Below are 17,267 nucleotides of genomic sequence, written 5' to 3' on the forward strand. Positions count from 1 at the left end.
GATGGGTCTTCCACATTTATTGCCAAGGTTATCCATGTTGAATTGGCCTGTGCATTGACTGTTCTTGTTGCAGTATTTTGACGCACTATCTTTTCTTCCTGTCGGACGTACCAGGCAGTTATTAGTTGAATAAAAAAGTGAAGACTGGCAAGATTTTAATGATACTGATCTTGGTCCCAGTAGCTTTGAGGAATTAGACCTTTGGGAAATAACCACACAAATCTAATACTAGTAAAATGGGCTAAAGGAATGCAGCATTCTTTCTACCTGTCACTAAAAGCACAATCTGTCAGCTGTTATCTATCAAGACTTTCTGAGTTTAAACACAGACGGAGATAAGCCAGAGTGTAGTGCAAAAGCACTCCCCCAAATCCTAGTATGCTCTTGTCTCACATATTTCAGAACTGCTTATGTAGGATTTTTTTGGCAGACTATTAAAAAAAAATTAACGTGACCTCAGAGAGCTGGTAATTAGTTGTAAACAACATGATGTGGAGGGAGGGTGTTTTGCTTCTTGAATTGTTAATGTATGTGCAGCCATCTGTCTGTCCATATGTGTTTTCTTTCTTTTCCTTCCCTACACCTAGTGAATTCTATAAACCAAGGCAAAAAAAAAAAAAAAAAAGAAGACTCACACACATTATATTTCCATGCCACTTTGCAGCAACACCTTTCATCTGGTATTTTTAGTCCTACTCAGCATAAAGCTTTCTTGAATTTTCCAAATGTTATACACTAATAGCAAATATTAATTGTTATAGATGATGCTAATAAAGGTCATTTTTTGAATTTCTTTTGCCACGTAATGCATTTTAATAATTATGCAGAAATGAACCTTGTGCTTTTCACATTACTGGCTGGTGCTGTGGGGGTTCTGCCACTACTTTTCTTTCTGTTTTGGATGTTACGTGTGATAGAAGTCTATAGCTAATGCTGATTCATTTGTTCTTTGTAATGACTTCCTAATACAGAAGATTGGGGAACACCGGGATATTTAGGTTTCTTTATTGTTCTTAGTTTGTATTCTTAGATATATAGAGATGCTACTTGTGTGTGCTCTCTAGTAGACAGCATTTAAAATTGTGCCTATGGATTATATTATATTATTGTAAAACTCTGAGAAGCAAGCTCCTGACTTTTGATTATGTATTTCCTTCTGAAAACCTTGTTTACCTTTTCCTGATCATGTCTTCACATTGTTTGATGTATTTTGCTTTTAATTTCAGGCCACACTGAGTACTATATGGATGATGTGTGCATGTTGCAGTTACTGAAAGGCCTTTGCCTTAAACACTTGGGAAGACTCATGCAAGCTGAACTATGTTTCAATCAAGTAATTCAAAGGTAAATATAATAGAAATAGACATTTTACCTTTATTTTGTACCTGTCAGTGAAATTTCTGATTTTCCTGCAGAAATTAGAATTTTGTATAATTAAACTTAGTTATTCTGTTAAGGATCTGGAGTTAAAATATATCTGAAAGTAGCCGGAGGTCCACAAAATTTTGGTTTTGTTTTTCTACAGCAATTGAACAATAAATTATTTTTATAAAAATGAGATGCTTTAGGCCAAGTAAATCACACTGACAAGTAATGTGTTTATCTAGATACATTCATAGTTAATATTTTTGTAGTTGCAGAACTATCACTGTAAGTAAAGGTAATTTGTGTGAATTATTGTTATTCTCTCTCCTTTTTTTCCCCCAATATTTAGTGCTTCTGGAGTTAATACTTCCTTAAGTAGATGAGAAATTTTTGAATTTCTTGTTAGTTTCAGTTGACAAATTGGATTTCCCGTGTTAGGAACTTATATAACTTTTTAGATGTCAGATCTGTATCTACACAGTTATTTTTCTATTAGGCTGAGTCATTCATTTGTTGTTAATTTCTTGGATTTTTAAAAGTAATCAGGCAGGAAAAGAAATTACGATATTTGTGCAGTTCTAATCTATAATAATCTGGAAGAATTACTTTTTGTTTAAATGAGAATATTTTCTATAATTCTAGTGCCTTTTGCAACTTTCTTGCCATCGGGCCTTGTCTTACCATCTGTAAGATCCCTAATGGGTTTAGTGAAACACTTTTGTTTATGAATTTCCTGAAAGCCTCTCTCCAAAGATATTTGATCCAGTGGAGGCTTGATGCACCTCAAAAACTTATCAGACAAGGCTTCTTTAAAAAGATGTTTTCAGTGGGAAGGAGGAGGAATTTTTTGGTAAATTAAATGTTAGTTATCTTTACTCCTACTTTCTTGAACAGCTGTAGAACTTTATAATTGCTTTAAAGACTTGTTTCTGTGCATCAAAGCTTGACTTGGTGGGTGAAGTAACTCTATAAGTATCTCAAAATGTTGATGTTTGTTACAAACTTTATGTTATGCAAAATTGTTTAATATTATTTTACCTGGAAAAGAATCAAAGAATTGATTGTAAAGGACATGGGAAAGGTCAAGGTGCTCAGTGCCTTCTTCACCTCATTCTGTGCTGCCAAGATCACTCTTTAGTAATTTCCCAGATCTCTGAGACGTGTGGAAAAGTCTGGAACAAGAAAAACTTTCCCTTGGTGGGAGAGGGTCAGGTTAGGAAACATTTAAACAAACTGGATGTACTTAGGTCCATGGCAACTGAGCATACCTAATGGGACCTGTTGGTGTACATCCATGACTACTGAGGTAAATTACCAATCTTGTTTTCCTTTGAGAAGTCATGACAATTGAAGGAGGTTCCTGAGGATTAAAAGAAAGCAAATGCCACTCTAGTCTTCAAGAAGGGGAAGGAGGATTCTTAGAGGAACTACAGATCAGTCAGCTTCACGCTGTGGGATGTTTATCTCCAGCTTAGAAAAGCTTTTGACATGATGTCCTGTAATATCATCATAGAGAAACTGATGAAGGCTAGACTAGTAAAGGAGGCAGTGGTGTGAATGGAAAACTGGCTGAACTGTTGCATTCAGGAGGCCTGTGAAGGGCAGCACAAAGTCAGCTTGCCAGTCAGCAGCATAATACTGCAGGGTTTGACACTGGAATGCTTGTAGTTAGAATGGTGTTGATACCACACCAGTGTTCTGGCTGTTACTGAGGTATGCTTATTGAGTCTGTCTCTTTAATGAACCCCTCAGTGAAGTACCAGTAGGCTGGAATTAGGCTAGAGATGGGGAGGGGACATCACCAGGACAGCTGACCTCAAAGCTGACATCAAAGAGATGTTCCATACTGTATGACATCATGCTCAGTAACAAAAGCTAGAGAAGAGGTATGAGAACAGAGGGCTCACATAATTATATATGAGTTCTTGAGTAATTGCTGCATGTACTAAAGTCATGCTTCCCAAGATATGGCTGACCATCACTTGGTGATGAGAATTGGAGAATAATTGCTTTTGCATTGTCTTAGCATTTTTTTTTCCTCCCTTCATTGAACTGTTCTGTATTTCAACCCATGGGGCTTTTGTCATTGTATTTTCTCTCACTGCTTTTTTTTTTTTTTTTTTTTTTCAGAGGGGGATTGAGAAAATGATGTGATTGAACTTAGCTGTCTACTGGTGTGAAAGCACCATGTTAGGCTAGAGATATGATCTGACAGCAACCTCATAAAGTTCAGCAGAAGGAAATGGAAAGCTTTGGTGAGGAATATACCTCCCTGCCACCAGCTCAGGCTTGTGGCAGCATGATGGGAAAGCAGATTGTCAGTAAGAGCCCTGGGGATCCTAAACATCACGGTGAACTCCAACTTGACAGGAAGCCAGCAGGTTAGGTTAATAGGTTGTATTAGGAACAGTGTCCTCAGCAGGCCAAGGGAGGTGATCTTTCCTTACTACTCAGTTCTGATGAGGCCACATCTAGATTACTGTATCCAGTTCTGGTCTCTCTTTAAGAGAGACATTAACATACTGTATCAAGCCCTGCAAAAGGCCGCAAAGATGATTAAGAGATTGGAACTTCTGTCATATCAGGAGAGACTGAGATAGCTGGGGCTACTCAGCCTGGAGGAGGAAAGGCTTGGTTGGATTGGAATAATTTATTGTATAAATAACAGAACCACAAAATAACTTGAACTGAAAGGGACCCACGGGTATCAAGTCTAACTTCTGGCTCCACACAGGCCAACTCAATAATCAGATTGTATTGCTGAAAGCATTGTCCAAAAATTTCTTGAACTCTGGCAGCTTGGGGCAGAGAGTCTGTAGAGTCTCCATCCTCGGAAATGTTCAGCCCCTAACTGGATACAGTCCTGAGCTGGTTGCTATTGTTGACTCTGCTCTGAGCAGAGTATTGGATTAGATAATCTCCAGAGGTGCCTTCTGACCATTATGATTCTACAGATTTTATATGCTGTAGAAAAGTTTTTACATTGTATTGTAAAAGTATTTACATTGCTTTTAACTGTGTCATTTTGTTCCTTTTTATTTTCAACTGTAAGTTGCACAGTAGAGCTTCAGTGTATGTAGCTTGGATAATACACAGGAATGAATAAGTCTTTCCTTGCTGAAGATCATGATAGTATTTTATACCCATGGCTCGCAAGTGTTATTGATACGCATGGTGTCAACTGGTAAAAAGTATCCAGAGTTTTCTGTGGCCATGGACTTCTACAGATGGTGTTTGCATTTGAAAGTTAAGTGATCACTTAAGACAATGTTGTATTTAGCTATTCTGTGTTTTTCTGATTTCCTAGTGAGAAGCAAATAAAATATGATAGCTATTTGGTGCCATTCACCATGTATGAGCTGGGACTTCTATACAAACAACAGGACGAGAGAGAAAAAGCCATAAGATACATAGAAACTGCAAAGTAAGTCAATTTTTTGTTCATTTGTTTGTTTCAACCTGTAGACTAAGAATATCTGAGTAAGTTTGGCAATGAGAATTTTTTTTTTTTTCTGACAATCTTCTGCCAAAGTAGATCTTTGTTTTTTACTACAAAATTTGTCCAATATAGTTGAATTCGATAGTTTCACTGGTGAAATAGACTATGCTGAACTACACAGGGTATTCAGAGAAAGTATCTCTTTTTAATTTAGTTTTTAGAGATTCTGATGCTGTATGTAGGAAAGGGCTGCACTCTGCTGCATGTGTGGTTTGGGGCCAGAGAATCCCTAGAAAGGGTCTGTACCAGCAGTGACACTGAGAGCAGCGGTGGACCTTGTATCTGCTACAGTAAAATATTATTGGGAATAGGTTAAGTGGTAGTACAGTTCTGACCACCTATCTTTTTCTTTTTAAATTTGGTTGCAGAAGAGCAGCAGATAACAGAATTTACCATAGTGTGTAGCATGTTCATTTCAAATATTGAGCACAGGAAGGAATATAATTTGTGTCTAATGTGGGTAGGGAAGTATACCAATTGTACAGTAGTGTTTTGAATTAGAAAGAACAATCTTGTAAAATGCCTTTTAGAAATGTAATAGCTTTTTATTTTTGTTTTGATTTGGTTTTGCTTACATAATTTGATTTCTGTGTTGTTTCATTACACTGGCTCTGGTTCTATTCTGAAGTTGAGAATATATTTGCAGCTTAGTCTTTCGTAGTTTTCTGGTTTGTGTTTTCACTGCAAACTTATGTAGTTGGAAGGACCTGCTGAATGATCAGTGAAAAAGACATGTTAAGACATGGATGAAGTTTAGCAGAAAATGTAATTACTAGTACTGATACAAGTCTCTGCTCTGTTTGTAGAGATAGTTTTAAATGCCACTAGAAGACTTTAATTCATCTGTGTATCAGCCTCTGTTTCCTGTGGAAAGAGTGAAAGCTTTAAGCTTTGGTGTTTCAGTCCGTATATGAGGCAAAAGTAGTTCAACTAATAAAAAAACTTTATTGTTTGCAGAAACAACTACAAAGAATACTCTATGGAGTCCAGATTGCACTTCAGGATTCATGCAGCACTCGACAGCTTGAAAGTGTCACCTGCTTCAACACCTTGAATGAAGAGGGATGCATTTCATGCATATAGTGCATGCAATAGTCTGCACAGTCTTTTTGGAATGTTTTTTAAATCTTGAAAAAGAGAGAACTTGGTGATTGTTTTCTGACATCTCTGATTTGATTTATGTTGTTTCTTCAGACTGTTCTTTTTCCTTTATGGCTCATATACTGTATCTACTTGATACTTTAAAGAAGACCTTATATTTTATTTGATAAAAATAATTTAATATTTGACTTGGTGGGGGATATTTAAAAAAACAGTTGATGGTGCAATAAAATTTAATTCAAACACTTTATTTTTTTATATGAAAACAGATGCTGGCTATGCAGTGGAACTGGTGATAATTTCAGCCTTTTGAGAAGGTTTGATTTTCTGCAGTACTCTTGAGATCTTTTTGCCTCTGGAACAACAGTGCAATGGCTGCAGTAACCTGTACCCATATTTAGTGTACCATATTCTGAAATTTGTATTCCAGAGCAAAAAAAAAAAAAAAAAAACTTCATTTTTGACTTAGTTTCATTTTGGGAACAAAATGAATTTGTCCAAAGTGCAATACTTTTATATATTGTAAGGTAAAGTTAAGCAGAGCTACAGGTAAAAAAAATCTCTGCAGCTCTAATTCACTCGAGATAAGTGGTCACAGGGGGACATTTATCAGTCACAGAAAAGCAGGGCTACTAGGGGCATTAAGAGATCATCTGTTATGTATTCCCTCCCTTGAAGCAGAATCAAGGTCTTGCATTATTCCTTGAAGATACATGTTTAAACTGTTTAAAAAAAAAATCAAATCAAAACAAAAACAAAACAAAAAAACAAAAAACAAAAAAACCCCCCAAAATTATAACTTGCACAAGCAGTGTTTTCCAGAGCTTTATTATTTCTATAACTTTTTTCCTGGTGTCTACCTGCAAATAATTCCTTGAGTAAAACTGATTACTTCCCATCTTCCTTGTAGTGGATTTGGGGAATGGATTGTTCTCTTCCTTTTCTGAAGCAGTCTTGCAGTATTTGAAGACTGGCTATTTCGTTTCTCCTTTTGGTTCTTGAATTCCAGTCAGAACAAATGAAAACTTGCAGAACATAATTATTTCCCTCATCTTTGGGAATAACTGATATTAATCGGAGTTGCTTTTGCATCAAAAAAGAGAAACCAATTTCAAACTTGGAATTTGGGAAGTGCATATTCTAACCACAACTTTCTGCCACAAAGTGGGTACTGAGATATGGTTAAAAGTTTTGTTTTTTCATTAGTGTGTGGAGAACATAGTCGAATTTAATTTCCCAATTCATTTCTAATACTTCTCCAAGTTTTACTAGCACTGTATTCTTAACTAAAAATATACCTGGCATACTGAACACTGGAACAAGCTTTGCAGAGAGCTGGCAGATGCCCTGTGACTGTTGGTGTTCAAGAGGCATTTGGATACTGCCCGCAATAATATGTTTTAACTTCTGGTTGGCCCTGGAGAGCTCAAGCAGTTGGACAAGATGATCATTGAAGGCTGCTTCCAACTGTTCTGTTATGCACTATTCTATTCTTTTCTGTTCATCCCCCGTAACTGTTCTGTCACAAATTATTGCAAACCTTGCCAATCTCAATATTTTAATAATTCTGGTTTATTTGTTTTCCTGTGATAAATAATTAATAGTAACTAAGTATATGATTTTTTGCCCTCAGCTCCAACCCAAGAGAAATAAACAAAGTAGTTGAAAAAACCTCTCCTCAGTAAATGACAAACTATAAAATTCTTAAGAATTAGTAAGACCACAGCTTTTGTCCATTACTATAAATGAGTAATTAAATTGCATAAAAATCCACAATACAACGGAAATCAGAGTTTATAAATAGTAGCTAAACAAATACAACAGGTTTTTCAAAGTGGAAGGCTATTCCAAAACCTGTTGTCTTTTCTTATTTGGATTTTTGTCTGCCTATTATAAATGTGCAATTAAACTGTTGGGTTGAATTATACACATTTGAAGGTTAAATGCCAAAGACACTGATTCATCAATGCTTATTTCAGAATGTGCTCTTGTAACTTTATCTGAAGTATAAAATACATTTGGCTCTTTACCAACCATGGCAAAAATATGCTACCACTGATTAGATTTCCTGTCCTTCTGTACACATCTGATTATAAATGATAGGCAGCAAAATTGAATTTCTCTGTGTTTTGAGACAATGTTTTTATTGGACTATTTGGATATTTTCATTTTAATGTTAAGATTAACTGTGATTCAGTCTGGTTATTAGGTTATAGCAGTCAAATGGGACCACTTCATTTTCTTGTGAAAGATGATGGAAACATTAACAGGTGGAAGTTCTATAGTTTCTGTTTCAGATCATTATCTGAAACCATTATTATTATTATAATTATTAATTATTATTGTTATTCACTTCACTGAAGAATAAGAGCTGAGACTACAGACTCAGGATGGAGCATGAAGTAGTCTCTGCTCTCTTCTTTTTGTTCAGTGTGTCTTACGTTTAGTGTTTTATTGGAGATTTGGAATAGAAATTGAAATCAACAAGATATAAAAAAATGAGCTTCCTTAGAAACTGATTTATTTTTCTTGTAATTCAGTTACAAATGTTATTTAGCACTGTACTTTGCTGATAATAGAGATTGCAGAGGTAAAGGAGATCTTTATTTTCTTCATTTTAACCTTCCAAAGTCAATATCACACTGTGCATGTTAGTTCTCTTTGTCTCTTCTGGGATCAACCTTTTGCACACCTTCAGAGAACAGGCATATCAACACAAGTTTGCAATATAGTCTAGTGATTTGATGCCCTGAAGTCCCCAGCATAAGTACCCTTTACAGACTGTGTCCCTTTCTTTGCTGCTATTCGAAACGTATTTGATAGAATCTTGATCAATCAGGTTTTCTTAGCTTTATTCTGGATATTAAAGAAAAAACAAAAAAACACCACAAAACACAAATCTTATTAACAGTAGAAATGCAACTGTGTAAGAGTGACCTGAAGCCCTTCATATAGAATAGGTCTCAGTAGATCTCTTAGAGATGCTTTTCTGAACGCTGCAGAGGAAGCACATGGCTATGGTCTGCTCTTATGCAGTGCATCATTGATGCAATAATATTTAGTACATTGTGTGTAAGTTAGGATAAGTGATTTGTGGATAAGAGTTTGAATGAAAAGTTGTATGTTCTTTTTTTACTTGCTGCGTACTGTACTTGGCCTTAAATACAACTCTGACTTAGTTTTAATACTCTTTAGAATCTTCACCTCATTTGCTTGTGTCCTGGGGCATTTTTCTGTAATGTGCTGAAACTTCAAAACTGAGCATTTTCTAACGATGCTGTAACATCTGTTGATGGTAGTAGGGGGATTGTAATGTATCCAGGAACTGGGCTAAGCCCTTAGTTTAAGCAAGCAAAGCTGAACTTGTAATGTTATGACAGAGGTCATACTGATCATAGGTGGATTTTTTTTAGGTGAGGATTAATAAAGCAGTTCAGTTACAAGACAGAGCTTCTGTTCAATTGATATTTGTCTTCTTGGAAAACCAAAAATCGCCTTGTGTATACATATCAGTCATGTTTAGTTTCTTGGAGAGCAATCATCGTATTTTATGTACTAGTTATGTACTATTATGTACTAGTTCACCACTCGAACATATTAAAAGAAAGCTGATTAAAGATTGTATTTCATATCTGTTCTAATACACGAGGGTAGCAGCGGTATTGAGAAGCTTACAGCAAGAATAACATGTAATCATTGGGTCCTGTCATGTTTCTAAAATACCTTGCAACTAGCTAAAGCATAAAAGAAGCCATTTATTGTGACAAATCCTGCTTAACTTTGCAATTATGTTATTATTAATTTTCATGCTTAATGTCATTTTGTTTCTGTATGTTCTTAGATTGCATAGTTCAACAAAGAATGTTTATATTTGCTGGTGAACTGGTGATTCAGTTTATTTGCTTTTAAACTGTTGAGGTTTGCACATGTTCATGTTTGCTGCTTTAGTAAAGACAAGGTTAGAATAACATAGGATGAGCGATGATTGGTTTTGGTATTAAGAGCATGTAGAAGTGTTCATTTTGATACATTAGATCAGATTCTCCCTTCAGGGGAATAATGACATGATTTCATGCGCATGCTGCTGAGTGCAGAATCTGGCACTGTTATTCTCATTGTATACAAAGAACCTCCTGCTGGGGTTTATCAACATAAAATCAACAAAAAGGGTGTACACAAGTTTCTGTATGCTGTTGCAGCCATATTTCTCTGTTACCTGTCTTCCAATTTATCAAAGTCTAGTAGAGAATAAAGTCTTTTGAAATGTGCATAGCAAGTGTGAAATTAAAAGCTGCTTTAACTTCTCCCCACAGACCATATAATCCTTTAAAATGCTGCAGTGGTTAATAATTAATTCATTCTGTTATCATTTATGACATAAAGTTTAGTGAGACCTAGAAATGATGTAGTCATAGTATTCTATTACAATCCTATCAGTAAAAACAAGGAGAAAATTACTTTTATAAATGTGCAGGATTTGATTTTAATAGCATTGAACATTCAGAATTCTAAATGTTCAGAATATTCTTCTCGTGTGGTATGATTAAACATTTTCATAGTCGTGTGTTGTTCCTAACCAGTTAGGCCGACTTTTTGTCCTGAATGGTGATTATGGTTCTCATGAGAGACAGTGGATGACTCAAGTCAGAGAAAAGCAAAAGAATGGAGATACTCCTGGATGTGTTGTTGTCTGTAAGGCACTAATTTACTCTCATTTGTAGATGTACCATAACACAGAGCAAAGCAAAGACTTAGTGGATAGATTAGAATACTTGCGGTATGTTGAATAAAGATAGTGTACTGAGCAAAAGGTTAGAACAAATGCTCAAGAAGAACCTGAGCAAAAAAGAAGGAACTATATTTCCATTCGTGCAAGCGTTTTGCAGAAGCTATTTTACGTGTGAAAATTTAATCTATAGTTCCTTATCAACTCACTACTTGGACTTCCTTTATTCCAGCCAGAGGAAGAATATCTGTGTAGCCAGGAGCTTAGCTCCATTTGGCTGTTTATATTCTGGTTTTGTTCATTAATCTCTGGTACTGTCATTTGCTTCTAAGTTAGTATTCTAGGATGGCTTCATAAAGAAATTTAAGCATTGCAGCTCAGAGTTTTGCAGTTTGCAAAAGAGTGGCCCATGGAGGAAATGGAAGCCTGTGGTCGGCACAGCACATTCCGTGTTCAAGGAATGCAAAATTAAATGCTATCCTTCCTGTAGAAGTATAAGCAGGTAGTTCTGCTGTGCAGGGAGACACATGTCAGCTAGTAATCATAGGAATACTCTTCTAGATGCTGTCACTCATTTCAAGAGAACTTCAAATTCATTAGCAGTAGCTGGTGCCTGTATTCTGTGCCATAAATATAGTAATTGGAGCATTCAAGCCAAATGGGACAGATCTGATATCTACCTCATCTGAAGCCATAGGATGGAGAACACTTGGTGTTGATGACATGCCGTGGTGTGGGAAAATGTTATGGTTATTCTGGAATCCCACTGGAGATGTTCATACCCTTGTATACTTAAGTATGTAAATGTGCATATTTTTATAATGGAAAATATGTGTAAGGCCATATTAATATATCTTTTTCTGCTTTTACATGCTTAAATGACCTACTCTTACTTCAGTGTCTAAAATCAGGGTGGAGGGATATGTAAGATTAGGTTAATGCTGCTTATTATAGCTTATGTGGTTGGGGCTTAAGTTGTTTCAGAGTATTAGGAGACCTTCAATATTAAACTTGATGTGGAAAAGACGGTAGTATGAATTTAAATATGGTCTTCTTTTAATGCACTTTTGCTCAGTGCTTAAGTCTAGGCAAAACACAAGGTATGAATGTGCTTACTTTGACAAGATGCTTGTCTTAAATCTTGCCAAAAATTGTGTTAATGTTGTTTCAAATTGATTTACATTAGTTTTTATTTAGCAACATCCAAAGCGTCTTCTTGTTGGTGACAATGAGAAAATATATTACTTGTTTTTTCACCTATTCTTTGTTGTTTCACACACACTGGAAGAACACTTGAAAGAAAAGTACACTTGTTTTTGTGTTTAATGCAAATAAAGTTCAAGATTCTTTTATTTTGACAGCCCAAATGGAAATTGCCGCTGTATTTCACATTTTTACTACGCTATATGTTGTGATTTATTTCACTTATTCCAAGCAAATAATATTGATAACACTTGTGTTTATTATGTAATGAATCTTTGAATGGTGAGTATATTGTATGTATGTTAAATTACATTTCTGTGAGCTGAAAGAAGAGGAGAGAGACTAGGCTTGTCAGCCTGGCAAAGAGAAGGCAGCAGACCATTGCAACCTTCCAGTACCTAAAGGGAGCCTATAAACATGAGGAAACCCAGCTCTTTACAAGGTTAGATAATAGCAGAACAAAGGGAAATGGTTTTAAGTTGAAGAAGGGAAGATTTAGGTTGGATGTCAGGGGGAAGTTCTTTACTGTGAGTGGTGAGGCGCTGGAACAGGCTGCCCAGAGAGGTTGTGGACGCCCCATCCCTGGAGGTGTTCAGGGCCAGGTTGGATGGGGCCCTGGGCAACCTGATCTAGTATTAAATGGGGAAGTTGTTGTCCCTTCCTGTAGCTGTGGGGTTGGAGTTTCATGATACTTGAGGTTCCTTCCAACCCAAGCCATTCTGTGATTCTATGAAAGTGAAATCATAGAATCATAGACTCCCCCAAGTAGGAAGAGACCCACAAGGATCACTGAGTCCATCAGCTCTGCCAAATATCATCCAGAATTCAAACCCTATGTCTTGAGAGTTTTGTCCAAATGTTCCTTTAACTCTGTGAGGTTTGGGGCCATGGCCACTGCCCTAGGCAGCATGTTTCAGGGCCTGACAACCCTCTGGTGAAGAACTTTTGTCCTGAGGCATTGAGGGATATTTACAGGCTCTACAGAACATGAAGAGAACATGAAGAGTCAGGCAGAATGCTGCTTAACATGTAGTGTGCTCTGAGGTCTAGTGACAATTTGTATATTTTTCATACAAATCAGCTAGTGAATATTAAGGAACTTACACATAGCAGCTTTTTTGGTTTTGTTGTTGTTGTTGTTTTGTTTTTGTTTTTGTTTTGGCCAAACTTAAGGTTTTAATCATTTTTCACTGAAGCCAGAAAATAAACCTTAAGTCATGAAAATAGAATGCAGCTTGGCGTATTACTGCATGTTGCTAATTGGATGGTAACAGTTTTGCTTACTGAGCGTGTCCCATTTTTAAGGAAGTCTGAAGAGTCAATAAACCAGCTTCACATTTCATTTAGGTGAATGAAATGTTACTGCATGGAAATCAAAGCATATATTTTCTCATTTAAGCAGTGGGTGCTCTTTAATGCCACTTCACACCTTAGTGGATCTTATACACTGAAACACTGAAGGCTCATTTTCTGTCTTTTTCACTTATTTATAACTGCGGGCTTTTGTTTGTTCATTTGTTTGCTTCTATTACATAAGATGCCACATGTTGCAGCACAAATATGCACAGGCCTTTGGTGTTCTGTAGAACAGAGCTTAAGTTCTGGCTAATGCTGGCAGGGCAAAAACTGAAACTTAAGTCTTGCTTTCTGATATGGAAGCCAAGTTTTGCTTAACTTCAGGAGTCCTATGTGTGCACACAAATGAGATCAGATCTGGCAATCTGAAATCCTTCCAGTGTGTCCTCAGGAAATAGTCCAGGTAGAGTTGAGGTTGTTTGATGACCAGTATTTCTGGTGTGTGAATCTCAGTATGGTGTCAAAAGCTGGGCTTTTGTTTCTGTTTTTATTCTCTGGATGTATTTGAAGATAGTAAGGGAAAATAACAACAACAAAAAAACAGATCTATACTTCTGCCTTTATCTTGTTTCCTTGGATTTTTCCCTTAGTCCTTGTTCATTGGCTTATCTGAAACCTATAGTGAAATCTGTCAAGGAAAGTCTTTGCTCATTGTTAGTATCTGTGCACTTGGAATAATGCAGAGCCAAGATAGCTGCTCATTCTTGCTAGCAGATCTAAGTATTTTCAAGTCTTTAAGTTGTTCCAGCTCATGAAATCTAGATGGTTGCAGATATCAGGTAGCTCGAGTATCATCTGCCAAATGTAAAAGGATAAAAGTTAATGAGCTCCAATCTCTGAGCAACCTGGCTTAGCTGTGGATGGCCCTGTTCATTTCAGCTGGACATGGTGACCTTTAAGAGTCCCTTCCAGCTGAAACAATCCTATGATTCTAGGGATATGAACACTGCTGTCAGCACAGCCTGGGCCTGTCTGGAAATCTTGCAGAACTGCGGCTCATGGCAGTTTCTTAAGGTGACAGATTATTAACATCCACACTAAGCAGTGGGGGAAAAAAACCTTCCAAAAACAATAATGTGGGAATTTATAGTGACAACTCTTAAGCATTCAGTGCTTTTAGTTAGCTCAAGAAAGTTTACTTTTGTGAATCATATACTTATTTTGAAAGAACTTGTTTAATGTGGATTGCATCCCTTCTGGGATAACTGCGCAGTTATCCATATGCAGACATGAGACGTGTTTCATACAGCCATCTGAAATCTGAGCATTTATTGTAATGGGCTCTCAGAAGGAAAAGTTTGGGTCGAGGGTCTCAAACAAGGATTGATACTGATTAGACTTGTTGGCGAAATTAGATTAAGTTAAATTGATTACTTTGAAAGCAGTTGGCCTTAAACTGTTACTCATGTTATCTTCAGTGTAAAATTAGAGGCTCACAGCAGGTAGCACCTGTTCATCTCCTCTGTAAGGTGCTTATGCTCCAGTGACATTAAAGAGCAATAAGGATCCTAGTATAGTGACTTAACAGCAGCTACGCATGCTCCTTACGGTCTGAAACATGGCTGAGCTGGCTTGAGGTGTGTCATGCTGTCTGCATGTTATACAGGGCCGCTGTACACTCTTCCCAGCAAAAGCAGCTCTCCCGTGAGTAGTGTTTGTAAAACAGCTTGTATTGCTACAGCAATACTTTACTCTCTCTAAATAAATGCAGATTATATATATATATATAAAAACATATATATGTTTATGTGTACATATATATATATGAAGGCACTTTTCTTAGTGAATTAATAGCAGCAACAATCAACAGTCTGAGTAGAGGACAGAGTATATAATTGTAGTAGAGAATAATAAAACAGCTTCTACCAGAACACTAGTGAAATAATATTTCCCAAGTTTTTCAACAGCTGTGTTAGTTACTGTTTTATCAGTGGCCCTATAAGCTCTCGCTGCTGAATTCCCTATGAGGTCTGTAAAGTCTGTGGATTTCACAATTAATTTTGAAGCTGTTCTTCTGTGGCTTGTGGTTTCTGGTTAATTTTGGTTGGTTTGTCATAGAGTCTGGTGTGACTACAGTAGTTGTGTATTTCATTATATAATAAATCATTTATATAAAAAAAAAAGTGTGCTACTTTGAAGGTGATGGTTTGGTGCTTTGAAGGGGGTGGTGTACTAACACAGTCCAACCAGAGAGATCTGCCTGTTTTACTGACTAAGCAGGAGTTTTAGCTCTGGTTGCATCCTGACCTGGGTCTTTTGTTTGTTTGGGCAGACCAGGATGCCTTCAATAAGCCACCAAGGAAGAGTTTGGACTCTTTTCATAAAATGATTCCATGTTAGCATTTTACAGGCATGAGAGATGCTCACCCTAGCATGTTTCCCATGCCTGCAGAGCCTTTCAAAACGTCTTCATTGATTTTAAACAACCAATAAAACATTAGGGAGTTGGACGGCTCCTGTGAGCACTTCTAACATTAAAACAGTGTTACAAATGGCATAATTGTTACAAGGAATTTCGAAATGGATAGATTATTAGATAAAGAAACCTGTCTCTGCTCTTCAGCGCTGCATCTTCCTAAATCTCCCATGCTGCGCTCATGTAGCACCTGGCAGGGTGAGTACGCTCACAGGGGAAGCAGGAGGAAGGCGTGATTAGTGTCTCCAGGTGGGCCATCAGGGGATGAAGAGGAATGAATGTTGCTAATTTTTCTTTCTAGTCTGCTTGATAAATCTGTGTTTGACCAGTATGTGTGTGCTGGAGAGGGAGAAGTTGGGTGCCTTTCTTTCTGGTTCCATCTATTCAGTGGATGGAAAGATACCATCTGTGTTACCTATATTTGGTGTACATACAAAACAAACCACAAAAGAGGGGTAATATCTTTGCAACAGGGACCCTAGAACATGCAGAGATACTGCGTAGTTTCAGAACTGTGAATACACCTTTACTGTTTCCATTTAATGACAGCTTGTTTATTTTGCACTCAACCTGCAGGACGGAACAATTTATCTGGATTGCAATTTGCAGAATTAATTTTCCAGTCTAGTAAATAATCAGATGCAAGTTCAAGGGGAGAGATCCTCTTTGTTTGCTCTGTGAAACACGGATCACTATGAAAACATGAAGCAGCAGAGTGCTGGATGTTGGAAGCCTTACCCTTCAACATCTCTTCACTCAAAACCATAGAGGAAGCACTTAAGGAGCAGAGTGGCGCTGCCACTTGGCAGGCAACATAAAAAAACACTCTTTTTGAAATTTTTGTTCTTTTTTCCCTCTTTGAACAATATAGAAGGTAATCCCTGACCCCTCCTAAGGGAGATTTTGAAGGGAAGTACATTGGTAGAAAATATACTTGTGAACAAGAAATCTGGGTGTAACTTAACTGCTCTGTGAATCTGAAAGCTCTACTGAACATGAACCCAAATTCACTACATCCTATTCAAGTCTCAGTGGTAGCTCATCGTACTTTCAGAAGCAGTCTCACTCTCTACAGAAATTTGAATCACAAGCTTGCTCTTATAGCTTGATCTGACAGCTGTGCTGTGAGGTGCAAACCTTGGAATATCTGATTACACCTCCAGTTTTAAACTCTCAGATCTTCTCAACTTCCCATCACAAGATCCAAATAATTACATTAATGGAGGATTCATTCTGATGATACAGAGTAGGACTTTCAAACAAAGCCTGAAGTTGGCTTTCACATGAGATCCATTCTAAGCAGTTGTGGTGACAGCAGTGAAGGGACTGATGATCTCAAGAATGAGACTGAGTGGGGTCCAAATACTTTGCTTCTTGTCTGGTGCTGTGTGCTCTGAGCACATGACGCTGAAGGCAGTCTGACACCTACATGTGCAGAACAGAAGCTGTGCTGCAGTGTGAGCAGCAGACCACACTTTCTGCACTCAGTAACTTGTGTCCTGGCCTATGGCTATAACAGACGTGCAGTTCGGGCACACTGCTTGGATGGGTTACCCAAATAGTGTTCTATCTATGGGCAGGTCAAGTAAGGCATCCAGCTG

General features: G+C 37.2%; 1 protein-coding gene across 4 annotated transcripts in view; it reads left to right on the forward strand.

Annotated features, from left to right (window-relative positions):
* Nucleotides 1–8,707, forward strand: part of TTC39B (tetratricopeptide repeat domain 39B) — a 66,612-nt gene extending 57,905 nt beyond the window's left edge. For 2 of the 4 annotated variants that reach the window (XM_015849003.3, XM_015849005.3), the window contains 3 exons: nt 1,227–1,344; nt 4,673–4,789; nt 5,822–8,707. In XM_015849003.3, coding sequence (XP_015704489.1) covers nt 1,227–1,344; nt 4,673–4,789; nt 5,822–5,918 — 332 coding nt within the window. In that variant the 3' untranslated portion in view covers nt 5,919–8,707. Of the gene's footprint in view, nt 1–1,226; nt 1,345–3,495; nt 4,190–4,672; nt 4,790–5,821 lie in introns of those variants that run through there. The other 2 variants (XM_085527948.1, XR_014939087.1) reach the window with 2 other exon arrangements.
* Nucleotides 8,708–17,267: the final 8,560 nt, after the last annotated feature.

This window comes from Coturnix japonica, chromosome Z (assembly GCF_054131305.1).
Source record: "Coturnix japonica strain WE chromosome Z, WE-NBRP24, whole genome shotgun sequence".
Lineage (NCBI taxonomy): Eukaryota > Metazoa > Chordata > Aves > Galliformes > Phasianidae > Coturnix > Coturnix japonica.